General features: G+C 53.5%; 1 protein-coding gene across 28 annotated transcripts in view; it reads left to right on the forward strand.

The window, feature by feature from the left end:
- Window positions 1-19,806, forward strand: part of NCOR2 (nuclear receptor corepressor 2) — a 335,757-nt gene that overhangs the window by 308,361 nt on the left and 7,590 nt on the right. For 11 of the 28 annotated variants that reach the window (XM_090062093.1, XM_090062092.1, XM_090062102.1 and 8 more), the window contains 15 exons: window positions 535-762; window positions 1,432-1,689; window positions 3,538-3,687; window positions 4,799-4,945; window positions 5,109-5,271; window positions 6,135-6,673; window positions 8,968-9,111; window positions 10,278-10,426; window positions 10,781-10,977; window positions 11,648-11,797; window positions 12,557-12,702; window positions 14,521-14,574; window positions 15,182-15,340; window positions 17,155-17,388; window positions 19,522-19,701. In XM_090062093.1, coding sequence (XP_089918219.1) covers window positions 535-762; window positions 1,432-1,689; window positions 3,538-3,687; window positions 4,799-4,945; window positions 5,109-5,271; window positions 6,135-6,673; window positions 8,968-9,111; window positions 10,278-10,426; window positions 10,781-10,977; window positions 11,648-11,797; window positions 12,557-12,702; window positions 14,521-14,574; window positions 15,182-15,340; window positions 17,155-17,388; window positions 19,522-19,701 — 2,898 coding nt within the window. The remainder of the gene's footprint in view (window positions 1-534; window positions 763-1,431; window positions 1,690-3,537; window positions 3,688-4,798; window positions 4,946-5,108; window positions 5,272-6,134; window positions 6,674-8,967; window positions 9,112-10,277; window positions 10,427-10,780; window positions 10,978-11,647; window positions 11,798-12,556; window positions 12,703-14,520; window positions 14,575-15,181; window positions 15,341-17,154; window positions 17,389-19,521; window positions 19,702-19,806) is intronic. The other 17 variants (XM_090062112.1, XM_090062113.1, XM_090062105.1 and 14 more) reach the window with 16 other exon arrangements.

Consider the following 19,806-nt stretch of genomic DNA (forward strand, 5'->3'; position numbering starts at 1 on the left):
GAGCACGGGAGATTCAGCACAAGCTGCTGGGCAGAGTGGAGGAGGAGCACTCTTCTGGGAGTCGGTGCAAATGCCCTTCCATGGGGCATGGCCCGCTAAGGTACTCTGTGCTTTTGGAAATCCTACCCTCTACTGCACATGCTGTGCTGTACCATGGGGCAGGCACCAGCTGCAGCAAAGCATAGGCCGTTCCCGTTGGAGCCCACAAAAGTGGGTGCGCTGAGGGTAGATGTGAACAGATCCCCCAGCCTGCCTCCCTCTTACATCGGGCTCAATGCATGCGCCAGGGCGGGGGCCTTGGTTTCTAGCCCAAGAGGCAATTGTTCAAACCATGCACCAAACTCTCCCCTCGGAGGCACAGCACAATGAGGCTTCCACCTCGCCGAGGCGCTCGCACAATGTGCTGTGAAATCAAAACAATGGTGCAAGGAAGGAAGGCTCCCCTGAGCGCAGCGGGAGCCAGGCATGCCCATCTGAGCAGAGAGTTTGGCTGCGAGCGTTGGCTCCTCTGACTCATTTCCTTTGCTCCTGCAGGGAGTATCACTTCTGGGAAGCCAGTGTCCCAGGACAGAAAGATCACCCCCACGCCGAGAGAAATGTCCAGCTCCAAGTCCCCTCATGCCACCGTCTCGGACCACCACCACCCCATGTCGCCGTACGAGCACTTGCTGCGAGGAGTGAGCGGCGTCGACCTGTACCGGGGACACATCCCACTGGCCTTCGACCCTGCCGCGATTCCCAGGGGAATTCAACTGGAAGCAGGTACTGCCTTCTGGGGATGCAAGCTGCCTCGAGCAGCCCCCGGCTGGCTGTGGAAGCACGCAGTCACTGTGCTGTCTGTCTTCTCTCCTCTGTAAATCCAGCCTATGCCCACCCCGAAGACAGGGGCGGGGGCTGCTCTCACTTTACAGCAGGGTAAGAGACTTGAAGCCTGGCCCAGTTTCTTATGAGCTACACAGTGAGATGAAGCAAAACCTCCCATCATCTGGCCTTCAGCAGTCCCATTTCACAACTTTTGAAACTCTCCTGCCTTGGTCCGTGATTAGCCTCTGCTGCCTACAGCCATCTCTCATGTGAGCTCTCATCCAACACAGCTCCCTCCTCGTCTTGGCTGAGTACCTCCCCATCTTTTCAGCATGCACGGCGCCAGTGCAGACCTTGCCATTTTAAGTCCCTGAGGCAACTAAAAAGCCCTCCTGGCTTCCTCCACTCTTGGGCCCTCAGTAGCTGGTGCCTGAGGTCCAGTAGCCGAACTAGGGCAGGGAGATGGATAGAGCCCACATGCTTGCTGAATCAGGTTTCTACCAGTCCCTGAATTAGCCCACCATGTAAAGCCAGTGTTTCCATGTTTTTTGTGCGTTTTTGAGCCTGCTTGTTGCTTCTCAGCCCATGTTTCAGGGGAGACTGACCTGTTTAAATCTTCCCTTTCAGCTGCTGCTTACTACTTGCCCAGGCATCTTGCTCCGAGCCCAACATACTCCCACCTCTACCCTCCATACCTCATCCGAGGGTACCCAGACACAGCCGCCATGGAGAACAGGCAGACCATCATCAACGACTACATTACCTCCCAGCAGATGCACCACAACGCTGCCGCCGCCTCAGCCATGGTGCAGCGGGCAGACATGCTGCGCGGACTCTCCCCTCGCGAGCCTTCTCTGGCTCTCAACTATGCAGCAGGTCCTCGAAGTATGAAGCTGTCTGGGGTTCCTGGGTGGCTGTTTTTCCTTCTCAAAGGATATAGCTCAGTCGGGTCTGAAGGTGCTGAGGGCAACACTGAAGGTCCCTCGTGGAGGAGCCATTGCTGGTTCTGTGGTAGAAATCAAGCTGGTGGCATAGCCCTGAAGTGCAGAAATACTTCGGTTTCAGCTGGTTCAGCAGTCCTTGAATGCTCCGTACGGAGACAAGTTATTTTCTTGCTGGTTAGGTTTCTTGAGGCTGCTTTAGATGTAGCTGTTTGACCTTGGGTTGTGATCTGATGAGCCTCTGCCTGCTGAAGAAGGCTGGGGTTGGTCAGAACTTGGAGGAGAGGCTGCCCCCTCCATCCACCCCCTTTTTAGGGAGAGGTGATGGTGCTTTCTGCTCCGATCTGATCCTGATGGCAATGCTGCGGTCCAGCTCTAGAGGGCAGCCGGTGACTGCTGCTGAAGCCATCTTCCCGAGCTGCCCGAACTCCCAGCCTCTGGGGGTCATCCAGGATCCTGCAGCATTGTTTTGCAGGCCTGGTCTCCTGGCTAGAGTCTGTCTCGCTACAATGCCCTGCAGACTTGGGTGCATTCCTGATTCTCACTTCCTGTCCTAAACTATTTAATCGTTGCTGGCTGTGAATCAGCTGCCACACTCTGTCCCACCTCCCACCGCCAAAAAGGGGCTGATTATGAGTAGCAGGTGAAATGATTCCTGTATCCACAGAGTAGGTCGCTTTGGGATTCCTTGGGCTGAACTCTTAGACCTTTTTGCCACTAACTGCTGGCAAGGCTTTTCTTTCTGATGGTCACACATGGGTGTACCCTCGCAGATTCACAGAAGTCTAGGGCTAGAAGGGACCTCATGAGATCATCATTTCTGCTCTGCCCTGCTTTTCTTCTCCCGTCACCCATAGCTAGGCAGGCACAGGATGAGTGGTGGGTGTCTTGGAAGCTAATAGGACCATGCCATTTAGGGCTGAAGAAGGGAGCAACAGAGCGTGAACTTGAACCAGATAGGTGCTGTTGCAAGCCGGGGCGGTGGTAGAATATAGGACCAGATCTGAATCTGCTCCCTAGAAACGAAGCGAGAAAAGCTTTCAGGGAAGGCAGAAGGATTAATTAGTGCAGGGCCAGATTGTGGAGCTGCTGCTCCCTGTGGGAAGCACTTTCAAAAGCAGCCCCGTTGACTTTGGTGATGCTGCTGGCACGGGAAAGGATCCCACAATCTGGCCCTTACGTGCCTGGAGAGCTCTTTCAAGAGTAAAAGGAAAAAAAAAATGTTCTCTGAGTGCTGCGTGGGGGTTGATAAGAGAAGCGTGTGCTGTCCGTGCATCCCTGTGCGCACGTATTTTGTTGCACTGTTAGTGACTAGAGCCTAAATTAGTAGCAGCCATGGTCCCACTCGGTGTCAATGTGTCTCTGCGTCAGGTAGCCAGGCCTGCCGTTTGGTGGGAGTGGGGGCTGAAGGGTTGAGCTTTTCAGTGTTCAGACCCAAGAGAGGCTGTTCCGTCAACCAGGGGCATCGCGCCTGGTGCCACTGTCCAAGCTGGGTGAAGGGCATTGAGGGAAGCATGGGTGGCATTTACACCTGAGACACAGGATTTCTGTGGTGGCCAGGTGACATGCTGGGACCCTGTATGGGGCTTTCACCTTGGCTGTCTTCTGGTTCCACGGTTATCAACACAGCTCAGAAAATAGCTTTTCAGACTGCCTGCTGTCTCAGTCCTGTCCCCTGAGCAGCCACCATAGGGAGGCATGTGCTGCAGGTCTCTCCCCTCAGACCTTGCTGCCATGGCTGAACCCTGTGACCCTGTCACCATCCTGATGTTCCTTTCTGTTCTCTCTGCAGGAATAATCGACCTGTCTCAAGTGCCACACCTGCCTGTCCTCGTACCACCCACACCTGGCACCTCTGCCCCCCCCATGGACCGAATCACCTACATGCACAGCACCCCCCAAGCTTTCAGCAGCCGACACAGCAGCTCCCCACTCTCCCCAGGTAAAGGCCACAATGTAGGCATTGCCAACTAGAAATGCCCTCGGTTGTTTGCCCAGGGTCCATATCAGCAGACTGAAAACCCACCTGAAGCCTCTGGGCTTCTGGTTGTGAACCTGCAGCAGTGATTCTGCAGCCTCTCACGTGGTGGTAAGGGGTGCTGCCCCTCAAACGATCTGTTGGCATTAATGGCTGAAAGCTGCTGTTTAAGTTACTCCTACTTGGATTTTTCTTTTATTTCCCGTTGCCAGCAGTGAGAGAGGCTTTGGATAGGTATCACCTGTTCCTGTGTTGTAATGCAATGTATCCAACTGGTCTGTCTCTGCACACTTAGCTCTAGAAAAGAAGAAAAGGTGTATCAGTAGGGCCTAAGTAGCAGCTGTCCTTAATTATTTCAGCTGTAGAATGAACTAAAAATACTAGCATCTTTGACTCTTATTGTGTTATAATAGTCTATTGTGACTGGTCTTAATGACCCTTGAAGTCCCTTTCAACCCTAGGACTAGTTAAACAACTAAGAAGTGTTATTAATAGCAGCTTGTACTGACAGGTCTTGTCAGTTTGCATTGTTGTTCATTATTTGAATGAGGGCTGAGGGGGGATCTAGTGGCCTGTTACAGACTAGTCAGAGGGGACCAGCAGGCACTGGGGGAGTCCCTGTTCCCCCGAGCACCGCCAGGAGTGACCAGGAATAACGGTCACAAGCTGGCAGAGGGGAGATTCAGACTAGACATCAGGAGGCGCCACTTCACGGTCAGGGCGGCTAGGGTCTGGAACCAGCTTCCAAGAGAAGTGGTGCAGGCCCCTACCCTGGGGGTTTTTAAGAGGAGGTTAGATGAACACCTTGCTGGGGTCGTTTGACCCCAGTACTCCTTCCTGCCATGGCAGGGGGTCGGACTCGATGATCTACTCAGGTCCCTTCCGACCCTAGAAACTATGAAACTATTTTCAGTGAAACATGCTAGAACACAGAAATGAACAGTTTACTTTATTGAGCCCAACATTTTCCGAACCAAATCGTTTGTTGGTTTTTATTGGTTCTTGGATTTTCCCGTTCCGGGGCACTGGAAGAGGGCTGTGCCGAGGACACGACTTGGGTTTCTTTGACTTTCAGGAGGCCCCACCCACCTGAGCAAGCAGACGGGAGCGTCGGCTTCGGAGCGGGAGCGGGATCGAGAGCGGGAGCGGGAACGCGAGAGGGAGCGGGAGAAATCCATGCTCACGGCCACCACCGTGGAGCACGCCCCCATCTGGAGGCCAGGTAGGCATGGAAGAGCCCCCGGCACAGACCTCACCCACTAGGACCTGAGCGGAAGATTTCTCCGAGCGCACCTGGCTCAGGTCTCTGCTCTGCCCTGTCTTCCCCCGGCCCCTGGGCTTTCCACATCTGCTTCCTGATCAGATTCTCCGCTGCGTTCCCACAGGTACTGAGCAGAGCAGCAGCCGTTCGTCTGCACACTCTCACAGCCACCAGCACTCGCCCGTCTCACCCCGCACCCACGACACTGTCCAGCAGCGCCCCAGCGTGCTCCACAACACAGGCATGAAGATCCTGTCCTCGGACAACCCCACCCCCTCGGTTCTGCGGTACGTAGTTGACTGCTTGCTCCTCTCTTCCGGGTTCGGGGCTATTAAACCTCTTAATCCTGCTGTGCTAGAGTCAGAGGAGGGTTTTTTTTCCCTTGATTTCAGTGAGGACAGGAGTAGGCCCTAGCAGTATGTTGGGTCCAACTCTGAAACCAGGTTCTTTTCCTCTCCAAATGTCTTTTGCCAGAAGATGCTGCCAAGAATTAAACAAATGGGTATAACCAGAGCCCAGCTCTGTTCTTCTTCAGCCAGCGGCTGAACGAGCAGTTTGCTATGTAAGGGTTTTTGTTTCTTCTTTCCAGCTGATAGTCTTGCGCAGTGATTATCCTGGAGGCAATCATGGCAGAAATGTGCATTTAGCAAGGGAGAGATGTACCTTATGGACTAGCTGAATCAGAGGAGTATATGCTCTTGTGAGCATGAGCTAACTTCATCTGATGTGTAGTTGATGCCATCGATGGATTTCTACTCCAAGTTGGTCCTTAGCGGGAAGCCAAAGGCAACCCTCTGACTCCTGATGCGCTCTGGTATTATGCCCCATTGTGCCTGTGCTTTCCTTATGGGCAGCACAGCCTCAGGTCGCAAGTGCAAGTGGGGAATGAGCTGCACTGGTTAGGTCGATGGAGGGCCTGATTTGCCCCTCTTTCACAATGCCAGTACAGACCAGGAATCACTCGCAGCAGAGAACTGAGCTAGGCTCCACTCACTCACAACCTTGCCTGCATCTGCTTCTGATAGCAGGATCCATCTGGGGGTTGAGGGCTGGATTAGACTGAGTGCGTTGCGGGCTGCTGCTTCTCTTTGCCCCGTGGTTCAGTTATCCATTGATTATCTTTTTTAAATGGTCTTAATCTGCCTTCCAGGTCCTCCTCCACCACTACCACCTCACCAATACGCTCTGCAGGCTTCCCCCCAGCATCTGCCTTGCGCTCACCCATGGACGGCTACACAGCCATGATGGACCCTTCCACCTTGCAGAAAGAATCGTCAAGGGCCCGAGAAGCCAAGGTAGAACGCCCTCAGACTGACAACAACTTATACACCTCAAAGCTGCCCAGTGGGACACACCTAGAACAGTCATCTTCACCTATTAAAGCCGCGGAGTCTAGGCCCTTACCAGTCTCGGGGCCAGGTTCTTCTCAGCCGTATAGCAGAGGACAGGGGAAAAACCAGCAGCACCATCCACCCCTGGAACAGCAGCATGCAGCTTCGGTCAATGAGCAGCACAATAGAGAAAAGAGTCAAAGTAAACCCTTTTCAATGCAGGAACAGGAGCTCCGAGCACTCGGTAAGACCACCATGACAGCGGCCAACTTCATAGATGTGATTATCATGCGTCAAATTTCTTGCGATAAGGGGAAGCGAGAAAGAGGCTCGCTAAATAACGACTCCACTAGTGATGGTAAGAAATTGGAGGGGGTGGTGAGAGTCCGAGTTCGTGGCCTAAAAACAATATATATATACATATATATATAGCTTTTGGTTTTTTTTTAATTGCACGTTTTGGTGATTGGCTTCTTCCACTTCCTCATGCATTTATTTACCTTTTAAAATCATTTATGTTGTTTCAGTCTTTTTTTAATTGTACTCATTCTTTTTTAAGGGTCTTTTTACCCGTTCCCCTTCTCTCTTTTAATTTTCCCATTGCCGATTCTTTGCTGACCCTCTTCAGTTCATTTATTAAAGGGGTTGAGGGTGGCCATGATTTCACAAACCTTAGAATTGCTGGTATGGAGTATAGACAGATGTAACAATTGTATTGATCAAAGCTGTTGTGAAGCAGCTGTTACATCTGCATAGTTCTGTAGTGATATGAATATAGCAAAACAGCTCCAATGCCAGTCCAGTTTGTCAGGATCCAGCAGTTTTAGCTGCACTTACATTATTACAAGATCACACAGAGGTAATGTTGGGTTGTAACTGCTGGTGAGAGCATCTCAGGGGCAGCCTCCTCTCTCCCCTTTAAAGCAGTGAAGAAATATGTTTGTACCCCCAGTCTGTGCTAAAAAATTGAGTCATGAGTCAAACAGCATGGGGGCAGGGAAGTGCAGTCCTTACAGGACAGTTGTCGGCTGCACAAAGACGTCTTAGACTTGGACGGTACCTTTGAATTTAATGAATCCCAAAGTGCTTTGCAAAGAAATTTCTCAATGCAAAACTAATGTAATGTATCAGCATGTAGATACCATGGTGATGGCCCCTCCAGGAGAAAAAGATGGGCAGTGTTGGGGGCAGAGGTGGCTTAGCTTACAAATGCGATGCAGTCATAGCGGAGGTGAACCGCAGCAGCAGCCCAGCACAACAGCATAGGATGTGATGTGCAGTAGCGTTTGTCCAGGGGGAGCTGTACCCAGGTGTGTGCCTGTTCCCATGCCCACACTTGTCATTTTGCCCCAAGAGTGTCCCACTCCAGTGTTGTGCTCGCAACCAGCGCCCCTGTGTGTGTGCCAGTCAGCATTGTCTCTGTGCACCTCGTATGTGTTGCCATTGGGCACCTGTGGCAAACTCCCATGCATGTAACCTAAATGCAGAGCAGGCCATGGGTTGGGGAGACCTTTTCTGATCTCTGAATGTCCCCTTCCGTATCCTTGCCTGATCCAGTGATCCCAGTCATTGCCATTGGGCCCTTACAGCCCACATCACGGCCAAGAATGCTCCACCACCAGAAGGATGGAGGGACCCTGACCTAAGCGCGCTGCCATGCAGTGCTGCTTTAAAACAGGTTCCCTTAGACTGGCTGCATTCTGCATCTACATTTGCTCACCTAGGCTAAGAAGCAGAAGGACTGTGTTCTTCTAACTGAAGAGCCAGAATTAGGAGGAGGCTCTATGCTCCCTTGTAAAGTCTTTTCTCTCAGTCCCTTCCCAGCCAAGCCTTTTGAACCATTCCTGGTCCTTCCATGTTTCCCTCTTCCCCACGTCCAGGCAAGGATAAATACAAGCGTCGTCTTCAAGGTTTTCCAGCTGTAGGAGGCACAGAATTACCCCTTTCTGATGAATCAGAAACAAGAGGAAAGCAAACGCATACTTCAGTTTAGGAATTTTAAACCAGACTTAGGAGCCTTTGGGCCTGGCTCTCGCTTTTTGAGCACGCACTGTTGCCAGGGCGGGCAGTGCTGGCTTTCCTTTGTGAAGCACTTTGGAGACCTACCTGTGGAAACAGCACTTTGGCTCTCTGGAAAAGCAGCACATTTCCCATACTGTGCACAGCTTTGGTTGATTTTATTGAACCTCGCTCATGGGTAAGATACAAATCCACGCTGATCAGCTTTGCTTCCTGGTTCCCACGCTGCAGTGATGAACTGTTTGGTGGGTTTCCAGCTCTACAGGAAAATGTTATATTATTCTTTCAGTATTTGTGAAACCCACATTGGTGAAGAGCAGCGAATTTGGCTCCGTGCACATTCCCCTCTGTCTCTCCTGTCCCCAGGGGTTGAACCCCGAGTTTCCCAGTGATGCTAGTAAGTAGAAAGCAGTGCACCTTCGTGCATGCTCACAAAATGCTCTGTCCCCTCCAATACCAAGGAGGTCTGTAGAAGCGACTGCTGGGCCAGTGCTTGTCCTGAGAGGTTGCTTAATGATTTCCTTCCCCTTTTTGCCGGATAGGAAGATCCTGTTTTTGCGGCAGCCACTGCAGGTAGTGTGAGCTGGAATATAGGCAGCTTGCAGAATAAAGGCCCTTGTTCCCTTCCCCCAGGCTTCCACGGAGGCTACAGCCCCGATGGCATTGAAGCAGTGAGCCCCGTGAGCTCGCCCAGCATCTCCCACGAGAAAGGGGCAAAGCTGCCGCAGGACGTGGAGAAAGGGCACGGAGAGCACGACATGAGGCAGAAGCAGCAAGGTGAGGGCCATGGCTGCTGTTACTGCAGGGGGAATCTGATAGGACCTGGAGCTTGCCGTGCCCCAGCCCGTAGCCTAGTTGAAGGCTGCTAGCCTCAAGAGTGAGGGTGGGTCCTTTTCCTGGATTAGGAGGGCCCGTGTAGTGCAGCCCTAAGCTGCGGACTACCTGTATTCCCCGCACCAGTACAGGCTGATGGAAGCTGGCAGCAGCGGACAGTCCCAGCAAGCAGAAGCTTGCGTGAATAAGGTCTGTGAGGTGCCCCTCCAAGTGCACACACCTTGCAAGGACTCACTGCTGTCCTAGGGAAGGTGTCACCATGGATTTGTGCAGCATCCAGCACAGCAAGTCCTCATAAGGCCTCTAGGTGATGCTCGCAGACAGAGAAGGGAGCCAGGCCAGTGCCTGTCCAGGTGGCTGCTGTGTGTTAATGGGGAGGAAATGCAAGAAAAAGCCAGTAGCAGGCAGGGTGGGGTATCAGCACGGCCCGCTGACCAGGGCTGCAGAAAGGGCTCTGTTTCCCTTCCTGGCCAGGGAGTGCAGACAGGCTGAGGGAGGAGTGGGAAGAAATGAGCAGGAGGAGAAGCATCAGGCCTCCTCTGTCTCGTTAGTCTGCTTGCACCTGCTTGTGCATATTTTGCTGGAGCTTGGACTGTGGCTGGAAAATAACCCCAGCTGGACCTGAGCTCGCCCACCGTCCTCCCTGTAGCCATACCAGAAATGCTGAGCAGCCTCCAACTCTGAGCAGTAGCTCTGCAAAGGGGAGGTCTCACTTAGGTGCCAACAAGTGGCTTTTGCTTTTCAGAGTCTTTTCCAAACCCCACCCATTGCCTACCAGCTTCTCAGTGGTCCATGCACAGTGAGTGAAAAGCAGAAAGCCCATCGTGCAGAAGAGAAAACCAAGGCATCAGGGAGCATGAGTGGCCTGGTCAGGGTCACTCAGCAAGTCACAGGCGCAGCTGGGGGCTGCGTGCCAGGGCTCGTGACTCCCGGCTCCTACACCCGGGCTCTGTCGTGTCCCTGCAGGCTGCACTGTTGCTGCGGGTTAACCCTTTCATAAGGAATCGATGGTCTCACGTCAAGTGATTACAGGGAGGCAATGGAAAGCCATGCTGGGGCAGTGGGAGTGCATGGCCCCATGTTGTCACGGCTGCTTCTTCTCTTCCCAGCTGCTCTGAAGCCCTCGATGACGGAAGGAGCTCACATGCAGCACCTGCGCCAGCTGCCTGAAGGCCAGCCATCCCAGGGGCAGCCGCCACCCTCGACCCAGAACCTCAAGGGGCACCAGCGGGTTGTCACCCTGGCTCAGCACATCAATGTAATTAGCCTCTTTCTCCTTCTCCCCTCCTGGGGCAGCGTGGGAGGGGGGCGGTTTGTCCTCACAGCTGACCTAAAGCATCTTGGACGTTCCAGCTATGGAAGGGCCAGAGGGGAGAGTCGGAAGTCTTGGTGCCTCGGACCTGAGGGTAGGGAGGGCTGGTGCCATGCCTTGCTCTGCAGCAGTCCATGGAGGTCCCTGCCCACCCTGTCACTTCGCACACCGAGAGAGGAGAAACAAGGCTCGGGCAATCCCAGAAGGACCCCGTCCACCCAACCCCATTTCTCCCACACAGACAGGCGATTGTGAGGGACCAGAAACTGAGTAGCTGACTCGAGGGCTTTTTTCCTCTAGGAGGTTATCACCCAAGACTACACGCGCCATCACCCTCAGCAGATCAGCCCCCACATCCAGCCCCCTGTCTACTCCTTCCCTGGAGCCACGTGCCCCGTGCTGGACCTGCGTCGCACCCCCAGTGAGGCCTATCTCCCACTGCCCCAAGAGCACACGCCAGGCTCCAAAATCGCCCTGCAGAATGAAGGGGGCAAAAGGTGAGGTTGCAGGGCAAGGGGGGCAGTTTCGAGGCCCTCGCTGTGAGTTGTGGCTCATGCCTGCTCACATAGGCTGTGCCCAGGGGAACATGGTGCAGGTGTTACCCTGGGAGCCAGCACGGACAGCAGTCCTGGTGTGGCCTGGGCAAGCTGCCTTCACAGGTCAATGGGAATCGTAGGCTCCCCCGGGCTTCTCACTGATGTGCAAGGAAACTGCACCTGGGCACTATCTGTGCTAAGATTTTTAGCCAGTTCATAAAAAGCACCATTTCCCAGCCTGGACAAAGCCCTCTGAGAAAAATGCTGGCCTCAAGGCTCAGCCCCAGTGCTTTCCTGAGCTTGGCTCTTTCCCCCATGGGACCTGTCTCGGCCTCACCTAGTTCCTTCTGTGCCAGAGACATACTTCTGGGCTCGGGGCAGGGTGGCACCACAGCCACCAGGAGCCCTGGGGGTCCCTCTGGGCTCCAACCTCCTGACGCGAGGGACACAGTCGGAAGCAGGCCGAGCTACCCACTCCTTTGGGAATGGCATCCTTTCACGTTGCCCCACAAGGAAGCTTTCCATGTTATCGGAGCCTCTTAGTCCCTCGTGGCCCCTTCGCCCTGCCCGGCCAAGCGGGGATTTCAGAGCATTGCCTCGGGCTGGCAGCATCTCCTTGCCCCATCCTCAGGTCTCCCGAGCAGAGCAAAGCATCTGCAGTGGGGGCACCAGACAACGGCATCGAGCCTGTGTCGCCACCAGACGGCATGGGAGAGCCAGAGCACATGAAGAGTGCTGCATACCCGCTCTTGTACCGGGAAGGAGAGCCAATGGAGCAAAGGTAACTGGCAACAGCGGGGGAAGGCAGTGGGGGACTTCGCTGTCTACCCTGAAGCTGCAAAAGCAGTGCAGTGACTTCTTCCTTTCCCAAAACTTTGCACTGTCCCTGGGAAAGCCTGCCAGGGCCTGAGCCTGAGCCTGTTGTACCATAACAACAGTACCAAACTGTTGTCAGGGTTTGTTACTCCTGCTAGATTATGTGGAGGCATGATTGAGGGGTGGAAGCCAGGAGTCCCAACTTTCTCCATTTTGTTCCAGTAGACACTAGTCAGTCCCTCATGTTAGTTCAGATGCCCCCTGCCCTGGCAAACACCAACCTGCCTTGAGTCCCTCCTGTGAGGCCTTCCCATGTCATCTGTCTGCTTAAAAACTGGGCTGAGCAAATAGGACCGGCTTCCATATTAGAGGATTTCAGGACAGAAGAGAAGATAGTTGGGTTCTTTAATTCTAGGGTAGAAATAATAAAGTCAGAAGAACTTCTCTTCCAGCCAGGAGTTTTGTGTCCCAGCCAGTCTGTGGTCAGATTTAAGAGGGAGGAATCAGCCCTTAATCAGTATTTAGGAGCACTTCATTGGTCTCACGCATTGTACCTGAAGCGCAGGGCTGGTAAGAGCAGCCAGACTCGCTGGTGTAAGCCGGGGATCCCGGGGCGGCGTGGGGCGGTTGTGGGTGCCGTGCCGGTGACAGGCCGGGGTTCTGTAGACAGGAAGATGCGAGTCCCACACCCTGCACCTGTTTCTGATGGCCGCCTGCTTTGCAGAATGGGCTCCAAATCCCCAGGAAACAACACCCAGCCCCCTGCCTTCTTCAGCAAACTGACCGAGAGCAACTCCGCCATGGTGAAGTCCAAAAAGCAGGAGATCATCAAGAAGCTCAGCACGACCAACAAGAGTGAGACGGAGTACAGTAAGGCGTCCAGACTATGACTTGGTTGTGGCGGGGGTGGGAGCAGGATGGAAAGGCCCTGAGGAAACAAAAAAGGAAAGATTTCAGGGCAGGCCTGCTTGTAGCGTGAATCCCGGTTGTGGCTTTAGGAGCCTGTTGTGCAGATTCTGGTCATCTGAAGGCAATTTCCCCTGCAGGTCCAGGGTTGCGAATTTTCCATCCAACCCTCTCAGCCTATTGGGTTTTGTTCGGTTTCAAAATCCAAACGTATGAGCCCTTTCTCCACCTCTGCTGTGTGTTAGCATTGCCCCATGCACCCCAGTGAAGGGCCTGTGCAGTGGCCATGCGCATTTGGGGCAAGGGGACAGGAGATGCATTTGTCCAGGGTCTTTCCACTGCTCACAGCCACGAAGGAGAAAGAGTGTAGCAGGGAGACCATGTGCAGAAGAGCTCACAAAGCAAATGTTTCAGGACCCTCACCTAGGGGTCACACCCTTTATTAGGGCTGATATTCAGGTCAGATGAACTTCAGCCCCCAGAGCCCATGGAGATTTCATCAAGAGAGCTAGAGCCATGAGACCCTTTCCCAAGCCAGTTGGGCCTCCATCTTCCCCAGCTGTCAATCCTGCCCCGTTCACCCGTGCAGAATAACAAGTAGAGAACAGAGGAGGCTTAAGAGCAATTGACATTTTAATGAGCGTCCAACCGGGAAGGGTTCTGCTTCCTGAAGATGCCTCTGTCAGAAGGCGACTTTAATCCCTGCATCAATATTGGTACAGCCCTGAAAAAACAGCCGGGCTGACTGGTATTAGAAATTCATCCCCTGCCTTCATTAAGCACTAATAGAGTAGATAGGATCATAATTTAATTTAGCCCCAGCATTGTACAGTGGATACTAATTCAATTTGAATCCATCTTACAGCAGCTGCAATGGATAAGAGGGGCTGAGCCGTCTCACCCCATGTAAGACATTGCCATGATCCAACTATATTGTTATGGCCCTGCAGGGATGTGTAACTGCACTCCATGACCTTCCGCTCCTTTCCTTATCAGGGGAAAATAGACAGAAATAGGAAACGCCTTCTGTTTGATGAGACAGGCTGTTATTCCAAGGAAAGTGATACCCAAGCCAAACAGCTCGGCTAAGAGGGAAAATATTGACTCAGAGTCCCCTCCCCGCCCCCACCGCTGTGTCTGTGAAAAAAAAGGCTGTTCAAGGGAAATGAGAACTCGAGACCTTGGTGACTCCACAGGCAGGGCAGAGGCTTTGTTACCCCAGCTTCACTCCCCAGAGGGACGATGCTGGAGTGGGGGAAGGAGCTGGGGGCATCAGCAGGGCTGTCTGGAGGTCTGCAGCATTGTCAAAGGGTTTATACTCAGCCTGTGGTTGATGCTCTGAGTCCCTGGCCCACTTGGTAAGACACATTCTCTCAAGGTATCAAATTTCCCAAGTCTCTACTACTTGCCATCTGGAAAGGCCCTTAAAGGGTTTTGGACCACAGTGGGAGAACATCTGCTTTCAAGTGGACCGGTCACGTCTTGGAGGCCCCTGATTTCAGAGCTGTGTTTCCCAAGAAAGCAGTGCTGTGAAAACAGGGAGGAGGATGAATTGTTAGTCCTAAAGCATCATTCCTCATCTTACCCACCCTTCACTCAAGCCTAGCCTGAGGTTTTGTTATTCTGTGTAATTAAATGTGGACCTCCAGCCTCATGTCACACATACTGACATCCTTTTGGGTTCAGGAAGGGAAGTCCCTCTGAATGAAATGAAAAGCTCCCCCTGAAGTTCACTGCTGCATGCTGCTTTTCATACTGAAGGACTTCTTTGTCTTCCTCCAGATGTTGGGCAGCCCGGGACAGAGATTTTCAACATGCCAGCGATTACCGGAACAGGTAACTGTCACGGCATATCCTTGTCCTACCTCATGCTCTCCCATACGCAGAATTCACGGGAGATGAAGAGGAGATTCAGCTGATTCAGGAATCTTTTGGCACTGGGACCCGGTAGAGGCTTGGCGTGACAGAGGAATACGTACACATTGTCGTTTCCTGCTTTGGGAATGGCACTGCAGAGCTGGCCACGTCAAAGACCAGTTCTTTTTAAAGCCTTGAATTTCCCAGAATTATGGGGAGAGGTAAAACCTTCCAGCAGAGATGACCTTGGCCCATGGTCTCTCAGGTTGGTCTGAGACCTTGGGCCACCAACTGGGAAGAGGTTCCAATGGTGCACGCAACATCGAGAGGCTGGAAAGATAATAAGGCAGGATGTCACGCTGAGAGGGGGAGATGGCAGGACAGGAAGGAGGGGTAGCATCCTCTTCCTGAGGTGTGCAATATCCTGTCCTGTGCAGTGCACAGGGGAGATGGGAGTCAGTGCAGGTGGCATCGCTGTATTCTGTAGCAACAGGGGAGTCTTTCATCCCCGGATAGCATTACCCCTTCTCATCCTGCTGACAGTGCAGCTTGCTCTTGTGGAATCTAAAAACCCTCTTGATTACAGCGGAGAGGAGCCAGTGGGACTGGGCTTCCCAAAAGGATCGTCTCTCCAGGGATTGTCCAGGCTTCAGTTGCAGCCCTGTTGGACCTCTTTCCATAAAGGCTTGCCTCTTTCCAGCTCAGATATGTGTCTCTACAAATACCATGATGCCTACTTCCCCAGGTAGCAGAGTGTTCATATGGGTAATGCACTTTAGACACGCACATTTGTATTACTCCACACTTCCTTAGTTATCCAGAGGTATTAATTTTCTCTCTGTCTCAAACCAAAGCATAGAGGAACGTAGTTTTCTCAGCTGACGCCCCGGTGTAGGAGTGCTGGCGACAGTGGCGTTTCTCTGGGAATGCATATAGAACAGGATTGAGCCTAGAAGCAGGGGCTGTTCAGCAACAGAAGGAACCTACTGTTTTGCTGGTTGCAGTGTCACCCAGCTCCACTGCATGGTGGAGGTTTGACATGTTACCTGTGGAGCCGCCTTGCATTGCGTTGCTGGAAAGCTGGGCTCCTGCCTGCCATCTCTTCCCAGCCCCTTCCACTTGTTTTTAAACCCTTGATCCAAGGGCTCGTGTAAGCAGCAAGTTTCTGTGGCATCTGCATGGAAGAGGCTCCTGGTACCACCTTAGAAAAGCTTTCCTTTAAGAGTTATGTGTTGGTGGAGGGAGGTGGTGACAAAAGAGTTGCACTTTGAGCCCTTTGCAGCCTTTTTGCTGACTTCTGCTGATAGCCAGACCAGGGGGTCCCATTGGCTGTGACCTAGACCTGCATTTTGTGCATCCTAAAGACCGCTGTGTCGCAGGGAGCTACGGGGTTAGACAAGAGGTTGTACGGGAGGCGGAGGGGAGACCTCTAGAAATGGTTAAAGTTGGCTTGCGGTAGCGTGCTTCCTTTCCAAGGAGGGAGGTAACGTATACCAGAAGCAGGTCCTGGCTCAGACAGCCGTCCATCCACTTGGTGCTGAGGGAGCTGATCTGAGATGGGGGTGGACGTGGCCCCAGGCCTGGGGCTGGGGACTAGGGGGGCACGGGAGGAGTTTGTGCCTTCATGTCTGTGTTTTTGCCCTTGCTCGTTTCCTGTAACCGGCGCGTTGGGAATGATGGCCGTGTGGCTGACCCTTGGTCCCTGTGCGGCGCTGCACCATAACTGCATGGCTTCTGACGACTCACAATCACTCCGACATGCCACTCCGTCTCTGCAGCCTGTTTTCTAAAGACCTCTGAACCCTAGATGTGGGGGCCTCCGCCCCGCGGGCAGCAGACTCCAGACTGGGACTGGGGGTGGGGACCGGGAAGCAATTCCTCAGCACAAGGAGAGACTGAAGGATGTTCTCCTCCTGGCTGCCTCTTCCCCCTCTCCCCCACACTCAGGATGGACCACCCCCAGAAGAGGACTAGCAGAGCTCTCCAGCAGGCCCCTCTCCTGCGTGCGTGTGCCCACAACAGCAGGGTGCACCAGTGAATTCGGCTGTCATTCCCTGTCCCCTGAGACGCTTGTGCCTCCAGCTGAACCAACCCAGCTCTTCCTCAGTCCCCAGGGCATCTGCCAGGCCCTCTGCATAGCTATTTTTTAATGTTAAATTTCTCCCCCACCCCGCCACAACCCTTTTGTACTGAATGAGGAGTCTTTTAAGTCACAGGCCCAGCTGGAAGTCCCCTTTAGTTTGGGAACCCTCATTCATGTGCAGGACCCTGGAAACCAAAATCAGGGGCAGCTTGGATTCCTCCCCCCACACATGCCCGCACACCAGCCCCCGCCGAGCCCTGGGGCGGGGCGGGGCGGAGGGCTGGTGTGCCCTGCAGAGCTTAAAGAACAAGATGACGACGTTTGTTGCTTTGCAAGAATGTGCTGACTGTTTGTTTCTTCCTTTGTCTCCTTTCTTCCCCCTTCCCTCTCCCTCCCCCAATCTTTCTTCTCATTTGGTTCCCTTGGACCCATCTCCCACCCCCCATCTCTCCTCTCCCCCCTTCCGTATCTCCCAGGGCTAATCAGTTGTAGAAGCCAGTCGGTTCAAGAAAATTCCAGTACCAACATGGGGTTGGAGGCAATAATTAGGAAGGCCCTAATGGGTAAATATGACGAACAGTGGGAAGAGCGCTCGCCTCTCAGTGCCAATGCCAATGCTTTTAACTCTCTGAATGCCAGTGCAAGCGCACCTGCTGCTATGCCCATAACCGCTGCTGACGGACGGAATGAGGACATGCGCTCTGTGCCAGGTCTGCAGCCCTTTCCTCCTTTGCTGTCTCAGTGTCATTAATTCCTCTCTCTCCCTCTCTTTCTCTCTCTCTTATTTTTTAATCCTTTGTGGGTTTTGATTTATTATTATCCCCTCCCCCCCCCCCCTCGTGCTTTGAGCTTTGTGAATTGGCCAATTAATCCTGGAATCCTCGTTGTTTCCATGTCATAGTCTGGAAGGCGCTGCTGCTTTCTCTAAAACACTGACTGCGCTCTTGGTGTATTTGATCTTTCCCCTTTTTTAATCTCCTTCCCCTTATGATGTGCAAGAAGGTATATAGAAGAAGAAAGATCCCAAAACACTCTGAGCCGAAAGGTTTTCCTTCTAAAGCACCAAGTCCAAGCAAAGGCCTCAGTTCAGCAAAACCAGACAGCTTGTTTGCAGGGCTCCTGGCTTCGGTTTGAAGCTTGGGCTGTTATCACTGCGGCTTGGGCAAGGTCCTCAGTGCTTGGCTGAACTGGAGCCTAATAGCGCGTTTCCTTGTGAGATCTGTGGAGTTAGATGAGGCTGCTTCTGGTGGTAGAAGTACACACGCAGACACACACACCCCAGGGCAGGGATCAGAGAAGGGATCTGGGGATTGGGATGCACGGAGGCAGGAAAGCATCCCGTTTGCCCCCAGCCCTGGCGTCCCGAGGGCGGGAGGCAGAGCAGCGCGTTCTCGTCAGGACAGAGTCAGTGCCCTCCGTGGCGATGCAGCGGGCTGTCATGGAAAGCAGGCTGCCATGTATCGCCCCCGTGGCTCTCCCCACTGGGAATTAGCCACTTCCCCGGGGAGAGGCACCGGCTCTCATCCACGTCGATCTGTCACTGCTGCTGTAACTCCCATGGTTTCCTCCGGCTGTCCAGCTTGCCTGTCCTCCCAGCCTCTTCTTTCAGGTGTTGCCCGGGCCTGAGGCTGCCTGTTACTCAGCCCTTTTGTGCTGGCTTACAGGAGGGGCAGCTGTCAGCTAAGCTGCCCCAGGTAGCGTGGCTCATCCCACTACATGCCATGAATCAGACCTCCTGCCTGGCTTCAGAGTTGGGCGAGTGTTACAGCACCATGTGCCAGGCATCCCCCTGGTCCTCCCGGGGCTTTTCAGAAACATGGAGCGGGGGTTGGACCAGCAAGAGGGGAAGGGGGATGAGGGGATGACTGCTCCTTCCCCCGTCCCCCAGCAGCAGGTGACTTGCCATCTGCTTGGGCCATTACAGTACTAGTTACCAGCACAGATCCCCTAGTAGGCTAGGGGAAGAGCTGGGCTCCAAGCTTAGTTATCCTTAACTAGCACCCTATACTGGGAATTCACCAAGCCATGTAGACCCCTGAGGATAGGAGGGGAGGTGCCCATACAAACTCGCATGTCTGGGGAGGAGGACAGGTGGAGCTAGGTGTCCAAGCAAAGCTCTTCCGCGCCTTGCAGAACAACCGTCCCAGCCAAGCCAGCAAGCAAACGCGCTGCCGAGTCATGACACACGTCGCATTCAAGCACCCAGTTGGTGTACTGGACAGAAGCTGCTGCAGCTTGCTTCGTGGGAGCAGGGTGGGGAATAAATGGGAAAAAGAAACCAATTTGAATTAACCCCTTGAAATCTGAGGGGTCATGGGCTGTGACCGGGGAAATGACTTCTGCCCTTCTAGTTTCTCTCCATTGCAGCTGCAGTAACTTCTTCTTTCCAGATGAGAGTTGTGAGGTTGTCAGGCTTGTTAAGTGGTTGAAAGCTGGCTGACAGAGCGTCCTCAATGGAGGTGCCCATGCGTAACCCGCAAAAACAAAAGGCTGGCTAGGAAACGCATAGGACTGCGCTCTTTCGTTTCCCGTGGAAAAGCTCACCGCGGAGGCTAGCGGTCACTAATCTTCCTTTTCCGTTACTGATGCATATGCCATTCTGAGCTGCTAAGATGTGCCCAGGTCAAGGTCTGCAGAGGCGACTGGTGATTTTATAGGCCCAGCCTGAGACCCTTTAATGCAGCCAGACTTTCAGGAAGTGCCAGGTACCTGCCTCTGAAACCAGGCCCTTTGAAGGCATCTCTGGCTGGGTGTCCCAAATTGCAAGTCGCTTCTGGAAGCTTTGACCTTGTGTCCCGTGTCTCCAGGGAGCCACTTGACCGGTGGGGTGCTTCTCTTTGTAGGAGGAGGAGGGAAGCCGAAGATGGCTGCCAGACCGAACAGCCGCAAGGCCAAGTCTCCAGCGCCGGGCCTGTCCTCCGGAGAGAGGCCGCCGTCCGTTTCTTCCGTTCATTCTGAGGGGGACTGTAACAGGAGGACACCTCTAACCAGTCGGGTCTGGGAGGACAGGCCTTCATCCACAGGTAATGCTGCATTCCCACTTGGGTCTCTCTGGCTGCACTGTTGGCCAGGTGACGCAGCGGCCGCGTGGCGGGGTAACTCTGAACGTGTTGGCCACGTTGGGAACA

This window comes from Crocodylus siamensis, chromosome 9 (assembly GCF_052110815.1).
Source record: "Crocodylus siamensis isolate JL-2025a chromosome 9, ASM5211081v1, whole genome shotgun sequence".
NCBI classification, from domain to species: Eukaryota; Metazoa; Chordata; order Crocodylia; family Crocodylidae; genus Crocodylus; species Crocodylus siamensis.